At 38.5% G+C, this 20376-nt stretch overlaps 1 protein-coding gene across 4 annotated transcripts in view; it reads left to right on the forward strand.

Annotated features, from left to right (window-relative positions):
- LOC127796630 (callose synthase 9) overlaps positions 1 to 20376 on the forward strand; it is a 160072-nt gene that overhangs the window by 135349 nt on the left and 4347 nt on the right. For all 4 annotated transcript variants that reach the window (XM_052328870.1, XM_052328873.1, XM_052328872.1 and 1 more), the window contains 5 exons: positions 55 to 213; positions 309 to 411; positions 1403 to 1522; positions 1719 to 1769; positions 1886 to 2068. In XM_052328870.1, coding sequence (XP_052184830.1) covers positions 55 to 213; positions 309 to 411; positions 1403 to 1522; positions 1719 to 1769; positions 1886 to 2068 — 616 coding nt within the window. The remainder of the gene's footprint in view (positions 1 to 54; positions 214 to 308; positions 412 to 1402; positions 1523 to 1718; positions 1770 to 1885; positions 2069 to 20376) is intronic.

The following is a 20376-nucleotide window of genomic DNA, read 5'->3' on the forward strand; positions in this document are numbered from 1 at the left end:
TGTAGAGCCCTTAAAACAGCTCAGTTATTTACTTTCTTATCTTAATGGGTTCAGATTGGAAATTGTGCTTCTGTTGATAGTATATCTTGCATACGGATATAATGATGGCGGTGCACTCTCCTACATCCTTCTTACTGTTAGCAGTTGGTTCATGGTTATTTCATGGTTGTTTGCTCCTTATTTATTTAATCCTTCTGGCTTCGAGTGGCAAAAGTAAGCGATTTTTTTTTAATAAAATAAGTGTACTACCAGGCTGGCATCAGCTCTTTTTTCTTTAGTAACCTTTTGTTTGGGGGAGTTTGTTTTAGGACTGTAGAAGACTTCAGAGATTGGACGAATTGGCTTCTTTATAGAGGTGGTATCGGAGTCAAGGGAGAAGAAAGCTGGGAAGCATGGTGGGACGAAGAACTGGTATAATTCTGCATCTAAACAAAAAGTTGTTCAAAATTCTCAGTTTTATATTTTCGTTTTGGCTCTTATATGTTTTGTTGTGAGATGAAGTCATTGCTAATTTTGTGCCAATGCCATGTTTAACAATTCTCATTTCAGATTTTGTTATGATTCTCTCCCCTAATTTCTCTGTGGAATAACTCAGAACATAACATGGAATAATTAGAACCTGTTCACATCCTCTGTCAAGATAAGTTGATGTATTACAAGATTCACACTATATCAAAATAAACATGTATCCCAACACAACTTAAGATAATATGAAGATATGTTAATATTAAGGTGTAATAGGTCTGACAACTAGACACACACGAGCCATTTGTACCATGTTCATATAACATAAGTCGGGCTATTAATTCTCAGAAACACAGTAGAAGATTCATAGCAAATCTTCGCAAGTAGACATATTGAAGCTTTTACACTTGAGATCAGCCACTACTGGTACTATGCAGAAGTAAGAGATCTTGATCATGTTTTCCAGCTTGAACTGAATCAATGAAAAGAGTCGTCCATTTGGTTATTAATCTATTCATCCCTGAATCAATCAACCACCAATGCAATTATACCATCTGCTTCTGCACATAACACAAGGAAGAGCAAAAATAAAAAAGGCAGAAAGAAGAAAAGAGAAAAAACAGCCTTGTATTTTTGTGTTTCTGATATTTGTGTGAATTAGTTTATCATATTAGTTGAGCCCTTATGGCATTTGAAATAAATTTGTCTGATTCTGATTGGTTATTCTAATTATATGTTCATAGATCATTTTCAGTGCCTTGGAAGTTCTTTTAGCTTTTAGGTATGCTATGTTGTGATCTTTTTTTCCTTTTGGTGCCTATTTAAATTCCTGAGCAGCCACCTAGGACTGATTGGCATGGTTTGTCTTTTACTCTTTACCTTTATGTACTCTTTTCGTCATTGATGTTTCATGTTCCTGCATCCTGTGTTTATACAGGCACATATCCGAACCTTTTCAGGAAGGGTGATGGAGACCATCTTGAGCCTCAGGTTTTTCATCTTTCAGTATGGCATTGTCTACAAGCTTCATATACAAGGAACAGATACATCATTATCGGTAAAAACTTTCTTCATAAGATGAAAAGATATTTCTTTAATCCCATATTTGTAACCATACATGCATAGATTGCAAACTCCTGGTTCATTCCTCATGGCCATTTATTTACTGAGTCTAGCATTAATTCCATAATGCATGAAGATCAACCAGTGCAGTGAAATTGAACTTACTGTTCCATGTGTATATGTTCTTGCAGGTGTATGGCTTTTCCTGGATTGTGCTGGCAGTGCTCATTGTCCTTTTTAAGGTCTGCAACACAAGTTCAATACTTAATATGCTAAACTTTGAATAATCTGGTTCTTTAAAGATGCTAGTTATTGGATCTGTAACTTGACCCCTCTCTTGCATTTTGGCTTGTTGCAGGTATTCACCTTCAGCCAGAAGATATCAGTTAACTTTCAGTTGCTGCTGCGCTTTATCCAAGGGCTCTCCTTCTTGCTTGCATTGGCTGGTTTGGTCATTGCTGTTGTACTTACAAAGCTGTCAGTCCCAGATATTTTTGCTTGCATCTTGGCATTTGTACCTACTGGTTGGGGAATTCTATCTGTAAGTTACCTGGTTAACTCTGTAGTTCTTTTTTTTGTTTTTGTTTTATTCTTGTTTGCTTTTTAACTTATGGCAATAGGTAGACATTAAGGACCAGAAAACCACTTATGAAGAAAAATAATTATAAAAGTAAAATGACATGATGAAAATTATAGGTCTCACTATAAGCGTTTTGCTTTTAATTTAAAGCATGTGGTTCATTTTGCTTTAAAGCAGCTTATGTATTTTATTTTTTTAGAAGCAACTGTACTTTAATGGAGAATAAGGATGGTGTGAAAAGATACTTCCATGGGAAAAACAGTGATGAAACATCCTATCAACCAAATACTAGTTAGAAATGTCTCATATATGAAAAGGAAAGATTCATCTTAAACAATTGACCAGTGAGTTGTTTTGACAAGTTGTACAGCCTCTCTCAGCAACCCTATTTTGTTTGTGGAGCGGAGACTGCTAAGGATATTGTCAGGAGTAATCTTGAAGTCATTATATGATGTAGACAAATGCTCATTGCATTGTATTAACAAATTGAATGAATAATTTTTTGTGTTGTATAGTGTCAGGTATCTGGACTTAACCTAGGGTTTGTTATGGAATTTGGAAGAAATCAGGGAAGAGAGAATAGAAAGGGAGGGAGAATTCAGAAGAATGCAGGGAGAGAGAATTTGAGAGGGAAAGAATTTATTATTACTCAACAATGATTCCCATCCTCTAGACAGCCTATTTATAGTCTCTTTATCTTTCAGTTTTAGTGTCTAACTGAAAGGTACAATCATGGGCAGCAACAAGAGAGTACAATACAGTAACTGCATGAGTACTACAATGACTAATATATCCCTGGAATAGTGACAATTCCCCTTCCTTGAAAATTTTCTTGTCCCCAAGAAATTACAGCAATTGGGCAGCCCTTGGGAATTGCTTCAGCAAGTCTGGCAAATACTCCCATGTGGTAAGATCCGGATGCAAGTGTGACCACTACACTAGTACTTAAGTAAGAGGTAGTGTATCTGATATATCACCCTTTTATCCAACACAATCCGAGGCTCAATATCAAATGTAAGGTCTTCATCTACTGGAGGGAGATTAGGACTGGTGGCTGCATTGGGTTCCACAGATTTCTTGAGTAGAGATACATGGAATACAGGGTGAGTACCTCACTTCGGCTGGCAACTACAGTCTGTAAGCCACTTTTCCCACCTTGGCCACTACTAGAAATGGCCCATAATATTTAGGACTTAGTTTAGAAACAGGATTAGTAGAAAAAGAATATTGCTGAAATCTTTTCACCCTTAGGTACACCATATCACCACATTGAATGTTCTTTCACTTCTCCTCCTGTCAGAAAATTGCTTCATACGATTTTGGGCCATGGCTAACTCCTTAAGTAATGTTAGTACCTCTTGTTGATGCTGTAAGTACTGCTCCACCATAGCCATGGAATTTGGATAGCTTATCACAGCAGGTAAGAGAGGAGGTTTATATCAAAATAATGCCTCAAAAGTAGTTCTCTTTATAGCACTATGATAGCTGGAGTTGTACCACCATTGTGCTAGGGATAACCACCTATTCCAGCTTTTAGGTTTTGAGAAACATATGCATCTTAAGTAGGTCTCCAAACACTGATTCACCCTTTCAATTTATCCATCAGTCTCAGGGTGATAGGCTATGGACATATGCAGTCCAACCCCCAAACTTATAAACAGCCCCTGCCAGAAAATGCTGGTGAATATCTATCTTTATCCGAGACAATAGATTTTGGAACTCCATGTACTTTCACCACTGAATCTAGGAATAACCTAACCACCTCTTGTGCTGTGAAAGGGTGAGTCAAGCTCAAGAGATGAACAAATTTAGTAAGCCTGTCAACTACTACCAAAATCTGATCTCTTCCTTCAGATTTTGGCAATCCTTCTAGAAAATCCGTAGAGATTTCTTCCCTAGCCTGTTCAAGAATATCTAATGGCTGCAATAGACCTGGATAAGCAACCCGTTCATGTTTGCAACATTGACAGACTGCTCAAGTTAATACAAAATCAGCCACATCTTTTTTAGGGCCAGGCCAAAAGAATAGTTGCCTCACCTTATTATAGTAAGTAGCTCTCAGTCCAGAATGACCTCCCAAAAGGAGAATTATGCAACAACTATAAAATCCTGCCTTTTAACTGCTCATCTTCCCCAATCACCAATCTTCCTTTGAACCTAATTAGCCCATTAGAGAGAGTATAACCAGGTTTACCAGTTGGCCTGATAGTTAGTTGGGTTAAAAGATCTCTCACTCACCCATTCTTTTTCATAACTCTCAGAAATATCCTGCACCCAATCTGGCGCAAATGCAGTAATAGCTTGGCAATTACCTTTCTCTTCCCTTCTTGAAAGAGCATCAGCCACCACATTATCCTTTCCCCTCTGGTGTTGTATGATATAATCCAGGCCTAATAATTTTAATTCTCCCTTTTTCTGTAATTGTGTATCTAGCCTCTGCTGCAACAAAAACCTGAGGCTTTCATGATCAGTTTTGATAATTGAAGAAGTTTGGACTATAAAACTCCTTAATCTATTATTCGGATTGGACACATATATATATTGCAAATGGAAACTGCATCTATGGAGACAATTAAACACAGAAAAAACTACCTAACTTAGGAAAACAAATAAATATATAATGAATCAAGTAATGCTAAGACAGGAGCCTGAGTCATAGCCCTTTTTAATGACAGAAATGCGGCCCCGGCCTTAGGATTCTAGTGGAAGTTATCTTTCTTGAGTAATTATGTCAAGGGCTTACTTATTACTCTATAGTGTTGTATAAATCTTCTGTAGTATCCTATCAACCCCAAGAACCCTCTCAATTCTTTGATTGTTGTTGGCCTTGGCCACTCAACCATGGCTGATGTTTTCTTAGGGTCAATGCTGACTCCTCCTCTTGAAATTATATGACCCAAATACTCCACATGCCCCTTAGCAAGGGTAGATTTTGACAACTTTACATACAATTGATTTAACTTAAGGATCTCAAATGTTGTCCTTATGTGGGATAGGTGTTGAGCAATTGTAAATGAGGATGTCATCAAAGAAAACAAGTATGAATCTCCTAAAATAAAGGTTGAAGATGTGGTTCATTAAAGCTTGCAAGGTGGCAAAGGTGTGCGTTAGTCTAAAAGGCATGACAGTAAATTCATAGAGGCCTTGATGAGTTCTAAAGGCGGATTTTGGAACATCAGCAGGTCTCACCCTAATTTGATGATACCTTGCCCTAAGGTCCAATTTGGAAAAGATGGTAGCACCGGTTAACTCATCAAGTAGGTCTTCGATAAAAGGTATAGGAAATTTGTTTTTAAGGATAATGGTGTTGAGTTGACGATAATCAACACAGAATCGCCATCTTTTTTCTTGACAAGAAGAACGGATGAGGCAAATGGACTCAGGTTAGGCTGTATTATAGAATTAGCTAGCATGTCTTTGACTAGCTTTTTCTATTTCAACCTTTTGTACAGGGGGGTATCGATAGGATCTTATGTTCACATGTTCTGAATTGGGTTTGAGGTGGATGGAATGGTCAAATGGTCTAGTTGGAGGTAAAGAAGTTGGCTCAACAAATAAGTCCTCAAAGTCCCTCAAAAGTAATTGTAAAGAGTCAAGTAATTGTACCTCATTAAGGAGTTGAAGGATAGCAGTGTTTGCACCCTTTGAATGTTCTTCCTCCGTCTCAGTCCCTTCTTCCAGCTCAATAGCCTGTATAGAGTACAGCTGTGACACCTGAGCCCCTTTTTTCTATAATAATTTCTACAATTTCTTCCCAGTGATCACCTTGCACTCACCGATTTCAAGGCTTCTGGCAATGTTAATTTCCTTCCATCTATCTCGAGAGTGACTTTTAATTTGTTGAAGTCAAAAGATTAGAGGACTTGTTGTTCTCATCCAGTCTACTCCCAACACAATATCACATCCTCCCCGTTCCAAAATTCTCAGATCGACTATAGACTTTTGCACTTGCATCATCCATTTGAAATCATCATATTTGTAATTGCTGTACATTTTGCTTCCGTTAGCCACTATTACAGAGAGAGGGATAGTGGCTATCAATTTACATTTTAAGGCCTTGGCAGTTGCTTCATCCAAGAAGCTATGAGTGTTGCCACTATCAATTAATACCATTCCTCTTACCTGCCATTCTCTTCGCCTTGATTATTTTTCCCGTCGAACATCCTTTTAATGCATGAAAGGAAATTTTCCTCCTTCATTGTCTTGTATTTCTTCTTGGAGAATTTCTACCTCTTCAACAACCTCTTCTTCTTTTTCTTCTTCTTCTTCTTTTTCTTCATCTAATCCCTCTATATTCAGTAATTGTCTTTGAAGCAAGAGCTTCAAGGTGCTAAAGTAAACAAAAAGGAAATACGAGGAAGAGAGTAGAAGAAAACGACCTCACTAAAAGAACTTTACTGAATGATCAAATATTACAGAAATTAAGGTATAGCTGAATATTTATATTCAGACATCCTTAATAACAAACTTGCAACAAGAAGTTATGACCACCTAACTAACCAACACAACTAATATAACAACTTACAACAAACATAATCGTGGCACAACAAAAAGAGAGTTCCACATAACAAAATTAACAGCATTATTTTCCTTTTACATGCCCCCTCAAATCAGACTCCATAGCAAAAGAAGACATGAGTTGTAGCTTGTCTAGAGTGAAAGCAGGGCTATAAGATATAGGTGACAGCTTAAGACCAAGTTTATCACATAAAAACAGAAATCTATCTCTCGATAAAGCCTTAGTAAAAATATCAGCAACTTGATAAAGAGTACGAACATATATTGTCAGCAGCTAGGATTTACCTAAGTAACAAGAAACAGCAACAAAAGTATTGTTTCTATATTGGGAAAGATGGCAGCTAATATGGATGAATGATTCAATCATTGATTGGTGATTGATTAATTGATGATTGATTATATATGTTTCCAAGATTGATTGACTATATATATTGTTTCCTAAAAGTAAAATTGTATCTTCTAGATTAGATTATGTTTTCTATCTTGGTTGTATCCTAAATTGTATAGATCCTAGGATTCTTTCCTAAAGTTAGTTGTTTCCTAATTTTGTAAAGAAGCTTGTATAAATCAAGCTTTTCTTGTGAATAAAAAAGTAAGACAGTAAGGTTATTTTTTTTCAAAACTTAACATGGTATCAGAGCCCTAGGGATTGTTTTTGTTCTACAATTTTCTGGGATCTACAAAGCCTATCCTTACCAGTCTTCCCACCTTTCGTTTGTCATCTGAATCTTGGTCAAAAGATGTCTTCCGTCCAAGAACCTACATCCGATACAGCCAATTCCTGTCATACCTCAAAAGTTTCAATTGCTGGAATTCAAAATGGGGCCTTGGGAGGAGAATTGCAGTCTCCCCAGGCAGCCTATCGTTTGAACGGGAAAAACTATCTAAAGTGGTCACAACTGATCCGGACCTTTCTTAAAGGGAAGGGGAAGCTTAGCCACTTGTTAGGAACGAGCCCAAAAGAAGGTGATCTAGCGTTCGCAGCATGGGACGAGGAAGATTTCTTGGTAATGTCCTGCCTCTGGAATTCCATAGTTCCAGATATCAGTGACACTGTCATGTTTTTGACCACAACCAAGGATATTTGGGAGGCCATAAACTTTACATATTCCAAGGTTAAAGATGCAGCCCAAATCTATGAAATATGGGCAAAGGTGGCAGGAACCAAACAAGGCTCGAAGACCATCACGGAGTATGCAAATATGTTGCAAACTCTATGGCAGGAGCTAGATCACTACCGATGTTTAAAGATGAAATGTAGTGAGGATGTTGCACTGCATAAGATATTTGTTGAAAATGAGCGGATATATGACTTATTGGCCAGCCTCAATAGTGAATTTGATGCGGTCAGAGTGCAGATTCTTGGCAAGGAGGATTTACCTTCCTTGAATGAGGTAATCTCCTTAATAAGGGCAGAAGAAGAGAGAAGGGGTGTGATGCTAGAAGCTATCTCCAGTGAGAATTCTGCCCTAGTGTCTTTAAAAACTCATAATCAAAACAAAGGCCCTAGGGATGAAAAGAAACCAGTGGATAGGGATTCTTTATGGTGTACCTTTTGTAAAAAACCTAGGCACACCATAGAGAAGTGTTGGAAGCTCCATGGAAAGCCATCCAAAGGGGGACCAGCAAGGAGTCAAGTGCATATAGCAGCAGCCAACAGTCAGCAACAACTGGAACCGAGAGGATTGGAGCATGGGGGAGAGTCTCTTGAGCTCAACAAGGCAAAAATTGAAAAACTAAAAAATTTTCTGGGATCTCTAGACAAAAAGGCAAAGAAAGGTAGCTCTCTTGCTCTCACAGGTATTGCTTCCTCCATTTTTTCCGTACATGCTTCAGAAGCTTTACACCAATATTGTTGGATCCTAGACTCGGGTGCTTTAGACCACATGACATCCCGTTCACAATTGTTTACTTCCTATAATCCTTGTCCTAGCTCTAGAAAAATTACAATGGCAGATGGCTCACTCATTACTGTTGCTGGTCAAGGAGATATTCTTCTCAATGATCACCTAACCCTCAAGAATGTCCTTCATGTCCCCAAATTATTTGTTAATCTTATGTCTATTCAAAAACTTATTGAGGATCCTAATTGTAGTGTATCTTTTTATTCCAATGTCTGTGAGATATAGGAACAGGGCAAGAAGAGGATGATTGGGCTTGCTAGGGCTAGAGAGGGGCTTTATTAACTCGAGGAATCAGTAGGGCCAGACAAGGAGGAGTTTCTTCCTCTTATGTCATGCCTAGCTCAATCCAACGAGGATGAGATGTGGTTACAGCATTATAGAATGGGTCAGCCCTCATTTCTTACTCTCAAATTAATGTTTCCTAATTTAGCTAAAGGTCTAGATTTTAGTCACTTTCATTGTGTTGATTGTGAACTTGCCAAACATAAAAGGGTTCCTTTCCCTCTTTCTAATAAAAGGACTGATTTCCCCTTCTCTTTAATCCATAGTGGCATTTGGGGTCCATCAAGTGTTCCCAATATTTCTGGGGCAAGATGGTTTGTCTTATTTGTTGATGATTGTACTAGAGTGGTGTGGTTATATTTGTTGAAAGCCAAGTTAGAAGTAAGCCATGTTTTTCCCAATTTTTACAAAATGGTTAAGACTCAGTTTGAGGTAAATGTAAAGCGGTTTAGATCTGATAATGCTAGAGATTTCTTCAAGCACACTCTATCAGCTTTCTTTCATTAAAAAGGTATTATTCATGAGTCTTCTTATCCTTGCACCCCTCAACAAAATGGGGTGGCCGAGAGGAAAAATAGTCATCTTCTAGCTATTATTCGAGCACTTCTTTTTCACCATAATGTCCCTCAACATTATTGGGGAGAAGCAGCCCTAACTGCCACCACTCTTATCAACAGATTGTCATCTAAAACCCTAGAATCTCAAAGTCCTATTTAACTATTGATGAGTCATTTTCCTGACTTCCATGTGACTAGTAATTAGCAGCCCAAGATATTCGGGTGCACGGCCTATGTTCATATTCCAACAGCCAATAGAGGGAAACTAGATCCTCATGCCTTAAAATGTGTATTTATTGGATATTCATCTACCCAAAAAGGCTATCGATGCTATTATCCTCCTTCAAAGAAATATTTTGTATCTGCTGATGTTTCCTTTGCTGAAAATGAGTCGTACTTCAAATCATTAACTATTTTAGAACAAAATCAGACCTTGATTAATAGGGATTCCTCCTTTCTTCCTGACCCTAATATGCTATCCTTGAACCCATCTCCTAAATGGAAGGACTCGGCAAACATGACACCTGAGAAAGCTTCACCTTCTACTCCTCGGCCTATGCAGGTATACTCAAGGAGGAAGAAAACCGAATCTAGTCCTATGCAAGCTCCTGCATCCTCTACAAGTCCTAGTCCTACGGTCTCTACAAGCAGGAATAGCACTGACAATCCTGCCATTTCAGAGTCATCACCAGGTATTCCCACAACCAATTCTCTTGATATGACTCATATGAGCTCTACAAAACCTGCTGAAGCTACTGTCCAACCAGATACCTATAACCTTGATTGGCCCATTGCTCTAAGAAAAGGGAAAAGAACTTGTACCAAACATCCATTACACCTATTTCTTTCCTTTTCGAAGTTGTCTCCTACCCATAAAGCCTTTCTTACCAGCCTACATACCATCCCTATTCCAAAAAAAAATTCTAAAGCTATAGGGAATAAGAATTGGAAGGATGCCATGGAAGCTGAGATGACAACCTTGGAAAAAAATCAGATCTGGGAAGTGGTAAAACTGCCTAAAGGAAAATATCCAGTGGGTTGTAAATGGGTCTATATTGTGAAATATAGGTCCGATGGATCTCTAGATCGATACAAAGCAAGATTGGTTGCCAAGGGATATACACAAGCGTATGGGGTAGACTATTTGGACACTTTTGCACCGGTGGCTAAACTAAATACAGTTAGAGTCCTTATTTCGTTAGCTACTAATCTAGGTTGGCCATTGCATCAGTTTGACGTGAAAAATGCATTTTTACATGGTAACCTAGAGGAAGAGGTATATATGGAAATACCACCAGGTTATGAAGTAGCCACACAAGGGCCGATTGTATGCAAACTAAAAAAAGCCCTGTATGGACTGAAACAGTCCCCACGGGCTTGGTTTGGGAGATTCAAGAGTGTTATGCTTGGCATGGGGTATAGACAAAGCCAAGGAGACCATACTCTTTTTATTCAACATTCGGCCACAAAGGGAGTAACTGTGTTAATTGTGTATGTAGATGATATTGTTGTTACCGGCAACGACAAAAAAGGGTTGGCTCAATTAAAGGAATGCTTGTTAAAGGAGTTTGATATCAAAGATTTGGGGAGATTAAAATATTTCTTGGGAATAGAGGTGGCTCATTCTAAAGAGGGCATATTCATATCTCAGCAAAAATATGTGGTAGACCTTTTAAAGGAGACCGGATTGCTAGGCTGCAAAGCAAGTGACACACCCATTGACCCAAATCATAAGTTGGGAGAAGCTCTAGAAGGAGATAAGGTTGACAAGGGAGTTTACCAAAGGCTGGTTAGAAAGCTGATATATTTGGCCCATACTCGGCCAGATATAGCCTATGTTGTGGGGGCGGTTAGTCAATTCATGCATAACCCAAGGGAAGTCCATCTTAAAGTTGTGTATCGAATACTCCACTATCTAAAAGGAGCACCTGGAAGAGGCATTTTGTTCAAAAAGGGAGAAGCTATGACCCTTGAGGCCTACACAAATGCAGACTATGCAGGCTCTGTTGTAGATAGAAGATCTACTTCTGGATATTGTACTATGTTGGGAGGCAATTTGGTAACATGGAGGAGCAAAAAACAAAATGTGGTGACTAGGTCAAGTGCTGAGGTAGAATTTCGTTCCATGGATCTAGGTATGTGTGAATTATTGTGGCTAAAAATTCTTCTAAATGATCTCAAGATTGAGTGAACTATGCCTATGAAGCTCTACTGTGACAACAAATCGGCAATCAATATTGCTCATAATCCTGTTCAACATGACAGGACAAAGCACATTGAAGTAGATATGCACTTTATCAAGGAGAAATTGGATAGTGGGCTGATATGCACACCATACATTTCATCACAAGATCGATTAGCAGACATGTTAACTAAGGGCCTGCCTGCACCAGTGTTTAACAAGATGATAAGCAAGATTGGGATGCAAGATATACATACTCAATCTTGAGGGAGAGAGTGTCAGCAGCTAGGGTTTCCCTAAGTAACAAGAAACAGCAGCAAGAGTATTGTTTCTATACTGGGAAAGATGACAAATGATATGGATGAATGATTCAATCATTGATTGGTGATTGATTAATTGATAATTGATTGGTGATTGATTGATGATTGATTATATATGTTTCCTAGATTGATTGACTGTATATATTGTTTCCTAAAAGTAAAATTGTATCTTCTAGATTAGATTATGTTTCCTATCTTGGTTGTATCCTAAATTGTATAGATCTTAGGATTCTTTCCTAAAGTTAGTTGTTTCCTAATTTTGTAAAGAAGATTGTATAAATCAAGCTTTTCTTGTAAATAAAAAAGTAAGACAATAAGGTTATTTTTTTCCAAAACTTAACATATATGATCTCAACTTCACCATTCTCCACCTTCTCTCCAACAAAATGAACATCAATTTCAATATGTTTAGTACGTGAATGAAATTATCACGTTCCAAGGGTTCATCCTAGGGTTTAGGAGATAATACAAAGGAATTAGGGAGAGAGATTAGAAGAAATGGGAGGGAATTAGAGAAGAACAGAAACAGAGAAAGGGAGAATAGGGAGAACCGAGGAAGAGAGGAAACTAAGAGAGAGAAACAACATATACAACATATACAGCCTTTATCCCATTATGTGGGGTCGGCTACATGAATTCTAGACTTCCATGTGTTTATGTCTTTTGTCATATCTTCATTTAGGCACATACATTTCATATCAAACTTTAATATCTCTCCCAAAGTCTTCTTAGGTCTGCCTCTACCTTTTTTTTTGACTTTATCAACTCTCCTCACAAGAGCGTCTCTTGGTCTTCTTCTCTCATGACCAAATCATCTTAGTCTAGTCTCTCTCATCTTCTCCTCGATTGGCACTACTCCTACCTTATTACGAATAACCTCATTTCTAATTTTATCTTTTTTTGTATGGCCGCACATCCATCTTAGCATCCTCATTTTCGCTACGTTCGTTTTTTGCTCATACTGGTATTTGACTGCCCAACATTCTGAGCCATACAACAAAATTGGTCTTATAGCTGTCCTATAGAATTTTTTTTTTAGTTTTAATGGGATTTTACCATCACATAACACCCCCGATGCATTTCTCTATTTTAGCCAACCTGCCTTAATTCTATGCGTGACATCCTCGTGAATTTCTCCATATTTTTGAATCACTTATCCCAAATATCGAAAATGGTTTTTCTTTGTATGATTTGGTCTTCCAATTTTATTATGACATCATCCACTCTTGCATTCTTACTAAATTTACATTCCATATATTATGTTTTCCTTCTACTTAATTTAAATCCCTTAGATTCTAAATTATTTCTCCACAACTAAAGCTTAGTGTTCACTTTCTCTTTTGTTTCATTCACCAACACTATGTCATCTACAAATAGCACACACCATGGCACATTTGTTTGAATGTATTTAGTGAGTTCATCCATTACTAAAGCAAATAAGTATGGACTTAGTGCAAGAACCTTGATGCAGTCCTATTGTAATTTTAAACAGTTTAGTATCTCATCCGCATGTTCTGACCCTTGTCTTTGCACTGTGATACATGTCCTTAAGGGCGTGTATATAGGCTATTTGGACTCCTTTATTCTCTAAAACCTTCCATAATACTTCTCTAGTGACCCTATCATAGGCCTTTTCTAAATTAATAAACACCATATGCAGGTCCTTCTGATGATCCCGATACCTTTCGATTAAGCGCCTCAATAGGTATATAGCTTCCATTGTTGGCCTACCAGATATGAAATCAAACTGATTTTTCGAGACGTTTGTTTCTTTTCTGAGCCTCTGCTCTATTACTCTCTCCCAGAGTTTCATACCATGGCTCATTAACTTAATTTCTCTGTAATTTTCACAGTTTTGAACATCTCATTTGTTCATGTATATAGGAACTAAAGTACTCTTCCTCCACTCATCTGGCATCTTTTTTGATTTAAGGATCGCGTTAAATAATTTTGTTAGCCCGAAGATGCCCTCTTCTCCCATGTATTTCCATACTTCTATTGGTATATTATCCGGTCCCACCGCTTTATGATTTTTAATCTTTTTTATTGCTTGCCTTATTTCTTTTGAACTTATGCGTCGATAAAATGTATAGCTCACGTTCCTTTCGGAGTTACTAAGATGTCCCAACCTAACTCTTGTGTCCCCACCATCATTGAATAATTTTGTGAAATACTCCTTCCATCTCTCCTTAATCGCTCCCTCATTCACTAATACATTTTGGTTTTCATCTTTTATGCATTTCACTTGGTTTAGATCCCTTATTTTTCTTTCTCTTGGTTTAACTAATTTATATATATCCTTTTCTCCATCTTTTGTATCAAGTCATTTATATAGATTCTCATATGCTTTTGACCTTGCTTCACTAACAGCTCTTTTTGCTGCATTTTTCGCTTCTTTATAATTTTTTAGATTTTCTTCATTACTGCACTGATATACAGCCTTATAACAAGTTTTCTTCTTTCTAATTTTCAATTGTACCTCTTCACTCCACCATCAAGACTCCTTAAGGTTTGGGGCTTTACCATTTGTCTCTCCAAGGACTACCTTTGCCATGCTTCTCAGGGCAGTAGCCATTTCCCTCCACATTTGGTTTGTCTATCCTCCATTCCCTTTTACTCCTTAATTTTTCTTTGAAGATTAATTATTTCTCTCCTTTTAAATCCCACCACCTAATTCTTGAATTTTGTTTTTTGTGATTGTTTTCTTCCAATTTCTTGCTTGGACGTCAAGTACCAAAAGTCTATGTTGAGTAGTTAAACACTCTCTCCCGGTATCACCTTACAATCCCTACAACATAATCGATCCTCTTGTCTCATGAGGAAGTAATCTATTTGGGTGCTTGATGTAACATTTTTATATGTGATTAAGTGTTCGTCTCGTTTTTTAACCTAGTATTGGTTATGATGAGTCCATATGCCATAACAAAATCTAGAATAGATTTACCCTCATTATTAATTTTTCCGAATCCATACTCTCTATGTACCTCTTTATAGCCGCTTATGTCTCTACCCACATGACCATTTAAGTTATCTCCTATAATCATTTTCTCTCATCTTGGTATCATTTGTTTAAATCAGCCTTATATGCTGATCTGGTAGCTAGGTTTGGCGCCAATAGGGTTGTCAATTATTCAAATGAATACAGCTGGAGGTTGTTGCAATACAACTAAAGAAATTCCACTATTATCTAATTATTACTATGTCCTTAGGTCATGACAACCCCCCCCCCCCCCCCCAAGAGAGAGTTATTGTCCCCAAGAATTTGCTGCAGTCAGTCTCGCTTCTTCACCCAATCCCGACCTGATCTTCTTCTTCTTTTCCATCCTCCAGTCCTTCCATATATAGTAATTGTTTCCTACACCCGTGAACTTGGCTAAATTATCCTTCGCAACAGTAGCATCGTCCTGTCTACGGGTTAGTATAAACCCTATGACCAGGATTTCCTTACAGCTGTGAACTGTTTGCGGGATGAATTTCGGTTAGGAGCTAGTGTTTTGTCATAAGGGCTTCCACAAATAGCTCTTGCAGTGAAGCTCCCTCAGCTGCTTCTTGCACTGTTTTAGGCTTTAACATCTTCACTACATACCTTATTTCATCATTCAATCCCCCCACAAAGTTGGATACAAAATATTCATCAGTCATAAATGGATTCTGACTCAACATTAGTGACTTTAACCCTTCAAACTTCAGTTGGTACTCTTGTATTGTACCCTCCTGCTTCAACCGATTAAATTCTTTCACTATGTCCATCATACCACGATTTCCGAACCTCTCACACAGCCCTTTGACAAACTCATCCCAATCACAGCCATCTCTAACTTTGGACCAACCTTGAAACCACACATCCCCCACATCATTTAGATAGGCGGATGCCGGGGTCACCTTCTGATCATCTGGGATCTAGTGGATACTAAACAACTTCTCACATCTCCGTATCCACCAATGAGGCTTCTGTCCCTCAAACATTGGTAATTCCAATTTTGGTACTGGAAAACCAGCTTGGTGCTAAGGAATTTGAATCTCCCGCCTCTTTTCCATCAAAATCTCTTCAGCTACTACCGGATCTCCCTCCAATTCTGATGATCCCACAGCACGGTTGTTGTCTCCATTACCTGGTAGAATCAGTTTCATCCTATCTCTAGGGGAAAAATCAAGAGAAATTCTTACTTAATTTTGGCTAGAGAACATGAGCATGAATTGTTGCAATTGATCGCGCAGCAAATTCCCCTACTCCTGCATCTCTTCTTTGATCAGTTCACGCATGTCCGTGCATAAATTCGCGCTCAACTTCTCTACCATTGTCCCCAACTTCCAATCCACTGTGAATTCCAGCCTTCCTTCTATTGATTCCACCATGTTCTGAATCTCCGACATCGACATTGTCATATGCTACTACTGCGTTTCCATATGCTTCATCCGAGTGCCGTTAACTATGTCTTATCGCCCCTTATCAATCGCCAGACAGAAACTTGCTCTGAATTTTTCCCAAGGATCAAACAACTGTTATTATCTGCTAGAATTGAGAAGCGATCGCTGTCATCGTTTATGAAATGGCTTCTAGATTCGTCAGATCGTTCTCTGATGTCCGCTCTAGGAAAGATGGACTTGCACAAGCAGAAGAACCCAAAGGCTTTGGAACTGCTCTGGAGTCGTTGGAAGCCCCGTCGAAAACACCTGACCTACTCTTCTTCAATTCCAAACAAAATTACCTACACTTGTCACGGAGCGATGGACAAACGCCATTGTATTCAATTTTTCAAGAATTGCTTCTTGAATCCGCCTTGCCTTCTTAATCGACTACAACACCCAAAGAACAGCAACGAATCACCCTATTATTTCGACTTTCAACAGTCGAACCTTCTGCCAAGTCGATTCAAAATTCACGCCGCAATTCTAGATTACGCCTACAACAACCTAATCTTATCTCCGAGATCCACTCGCTCCATTTGACCTTCAAATTTGACGAGAGGTGATTGGAATTACTGTATCGCCGAAGTCGCTTGGCTTGTTTCGCCATCGCGATCCCTTGAATTTGCACCTCTTGTGATCTACTCCGTTCCGTTCAACCTCTTACAAGTCGCCTTGCTCTATGACGCTGTTTAATTCGAAATCGCCTGGCCTGCTCGTTTGCAATTTCTGACTAACGCTCACTGAATTTCACCATCGAGAGTCATTGTCGGCTTCACCTTCAAGACTCGAGCGAGAATTTGCTGGCTCGCTCGTATTTGTCGGAATCTTCGAAATCCACAACTCAATTGCTTCCGCTAAGAGTTGCTTGAATTCACTTCCAATAATAGATCTGCTCCGCTTCATATCTAACTTAATTACTTCAAAATCAGATCAGACGCTATTGAATTTTCAAACTCACAACCGAAGAATGACTGCTCTGATACCACTGTTACACCCCTTGGGTAGAACTCACCCTCAAAAGTTAACTATCAAGGGAAGGGTTCGGACAAATCTCATACCTTGCAGTGGACCATAACATACTAATTGGTATCAGAGCCGAGCCCTTGTCTCCCAATTGCAATCGTGCGGCGACGGAGGTGACATCAGCATTGCAGTGTTTGTTTGGGACTAGCCGTGGCTAGTGCACAACCTGCCGTCATGGGCGCCGGACTACGGAGTGTGGTGGTATGTTATGGTCCACTGTAAGGTATGAGACTTATCCCACATCGAAAGTTCAGGCTCTTAGTGTGGAGTTTATAACATCTTGGGCACCCTCCCCTTGACAGCTAGCTTTTGAGGATGAATTTTACCCAAGAGGTGTCAAGAAATGCACACAACCCACTGGTAGACTTTCTAGTAACTTTACAGCCAGCATGATCAGCATCAATATAAACAATTAGAGACAAATCACTAGCAAGAGCAAACAATAAACCCAGACAAACAGTTCCCTTAAGATAACGAAGTAGTCTTTTGCAAACTAACTTAGTTTATTCACCACAAAAGCAATATCTGGTCTGGTGCATGTCAAATATTGAGGAGAACCAATGATGGTTCTATAAAGGGATGGATCAGAAAATGGTTCACCATCATTAGTCAAAGAAACTCCTAGATTGACTGGTGTAGCACCGGGCTTGCAATCTTGCAGTGATCTAAACATCGGCCTAGGTGGCCACCTAGGCGCTGCCGAGGCACTAGGCGGTCCCTGGACACTGCACTTTTGGCATAATCGGCCCCCTTAGGCACCAGCCGGGCTAATTGGTGCCAAGCGGCGCCTAATCGGCCACGACGGCCGCCTAACCCCATGAACCACCTCGGCCGCACATTAAGTTTAGTAAAAGTTGATTTAGGGTTTTTCCCCCTTACCCATTCTTTCTCTCATCTCGCCGCTTGCTCTCTTTGTTGCCGTCGCCGCCAACCATCTCTCATCACTCTCTTTCTATCTCAACCTCTCTCATTGCACGCCGTCGTCAACGTTGCCATCGCCACTTGCAGGAAGACTTGCTCTCTAGTTGCTCTCTCTCTCAGAGTCTCAACCTTTGTTATTTAATATTTATTATTTAACTTGGTTTAGTATGTGTTAATGTGATGTTGCCTTTGTTAGCACAATATTATATATATAATACAATAATTCTATTAATATATAAGTATATCATATATGTGATCTGTTTATAACTTTATATATATATATATATATAAATAGAGATAGCCTCTATATATATGAATATATATATATATGTATGTGTATTTGAGATAATATAAATTTTATTTAAATAATTTTTTTATGCACCGCCTAGGCCCCAGCTTGGCGCCCAACTAGCGCTTAGCATGTTTTAGAACACAGCAATCTTGCATTACTGACTTCTTCAACAAATCTATAATGTATTTTGATTGTGTAAGATATATCCCATTGTTATTTCTATGAGCTTCAAACCTTAGGAAGTAGTTCACTGATCCTAGTTTTTTGAGAGCAAAATGAGCATCTAAATCTCAAATGCAAGACTAAAGAGCTCTAGAATCAAAACCAGTAACAAGGATGTCATCAACATAGACAAGAATGAACAAAACATATTGAGAGGTCTTCTTGATATAGAGGGAAGCATCAGAAACAACCCTTATAAAACCCCAAACTTGTAAGGCAGTCCTTAATTTTGTATACCAAGCTCGAGGAGCCTGTTTAAAACCATATAAGGACTTTTTCAATCTACAAACATGAGAAGGGAACTGTGGACTTACAAAACCTTCAGGCTGTGACATATAAACAGTTTCTATTAAGCCCCCATTGAAAAATGCATTATTGACATTCACATGTTGAATATCCCAACCAAAAATAACAGCCAAAGAGAATAAAACCGGAATTGTAGGTGCCTTAATTACTGGACTAAAAGTTTCAACATAGTCAATACCAAGGTTTGAAGGAACCCCTTGGCCACTAACTGAGCTTTATAAAGAATAGATCCATCAGGATTATACTTGACTCGAAACACCCATTTACAACTAATAAGATTCATATTAGAGAAGCAGGGAACAAAATCTCATGTGTCATTATGCTACAATGCAAAAAACTCCTCTTGCATTAGCTCTAACCCAATGAGAATCTAAGAAAGCCTCATGAACTGAAGTAGGCTCTAGGGTACTCACTAAAGCATAAGGAGAAGTAGCAACAAGTTGTTTGGATTTATACTTGGTAACCATAGGATGGATAGAAGGAGCTGGAGAAGCTTTAGGTTTGGGTAAAGCAGTCTGAATAGGCTGCTGAGCAGAAATGGGAACCAAATGAGAATTAGAAGAAAAAGTGTTAGCAAAAGAAGGAGAGAATAAGAAATGGATAGAGGACTGTGCTACCCGAGGAGAAGAAGAACAAGAGGAGAATGAAGGAGAAGAATGAAGAAACAAAGTAGAAAAACCACCAGAAGTTGACTTAGAGGAAGAAGAAAATGGAAACGGGATAGGAAAAGGATACTCATCAAGATTAAATTGCACATGACAAGAGACATAAACTCTACCTGATGGATGTAAACATTTGTAACTAGCTTGAATATGACTATATCCAAGAAACACACATTTGGTTGAATGAAAATCAAATTTGTGCTTGTTATAAGGTCTAAGATATGGAAAACAAGCATAGCCAAAGGGTTGGAGAAGCAAGTAATTGGGTTGTTTGTGGTAAAGCAATTCAAAGGGTGAGTGAAAATGAAGAGGAGAAGCTGGTAACAAATTTACAGTGTAGAGAGCAGTTTGAAATGTTTCTACCCAAAATTGCAAGGGCATGTGAATATGGGCTAATAATGTAAGACCCATCTCAGCAATTTGTCTATGCTTTCTTTCAGCCACACCATTCTGTTGGTGTGTATGAGGGCATGTAAAACGAGGTTGAATGCCATGATCACGAAAGTAGGGCAAAAAGGCTTGAAATTCTCCAGCATTATCAGTTTGTACAGCCTTAAGTTTGGACTGATATTGTAATTTAGCAAACTTATGAAAGGTTATAAATGTAGACAAGGCATCAGATTTTCGTTACAATGAATAAAGCCATGTATACCCAGTATCTATCAACAAA

Source organism: Diospyros lotus, chromosome 3 (assembly GCF_014633365.1).
Source record: "Diospyros lotus cultivar Yz01 chromosome 3, ASM1463336v1, whole genome shotgun sequence".
Taxonomy (NCBI): Eukaryota; Viridiplantae; Streptophyta; class Magnoliopsida; order Ericales; family Ebenaceae; genus Diospyros; species Diospyros lotus.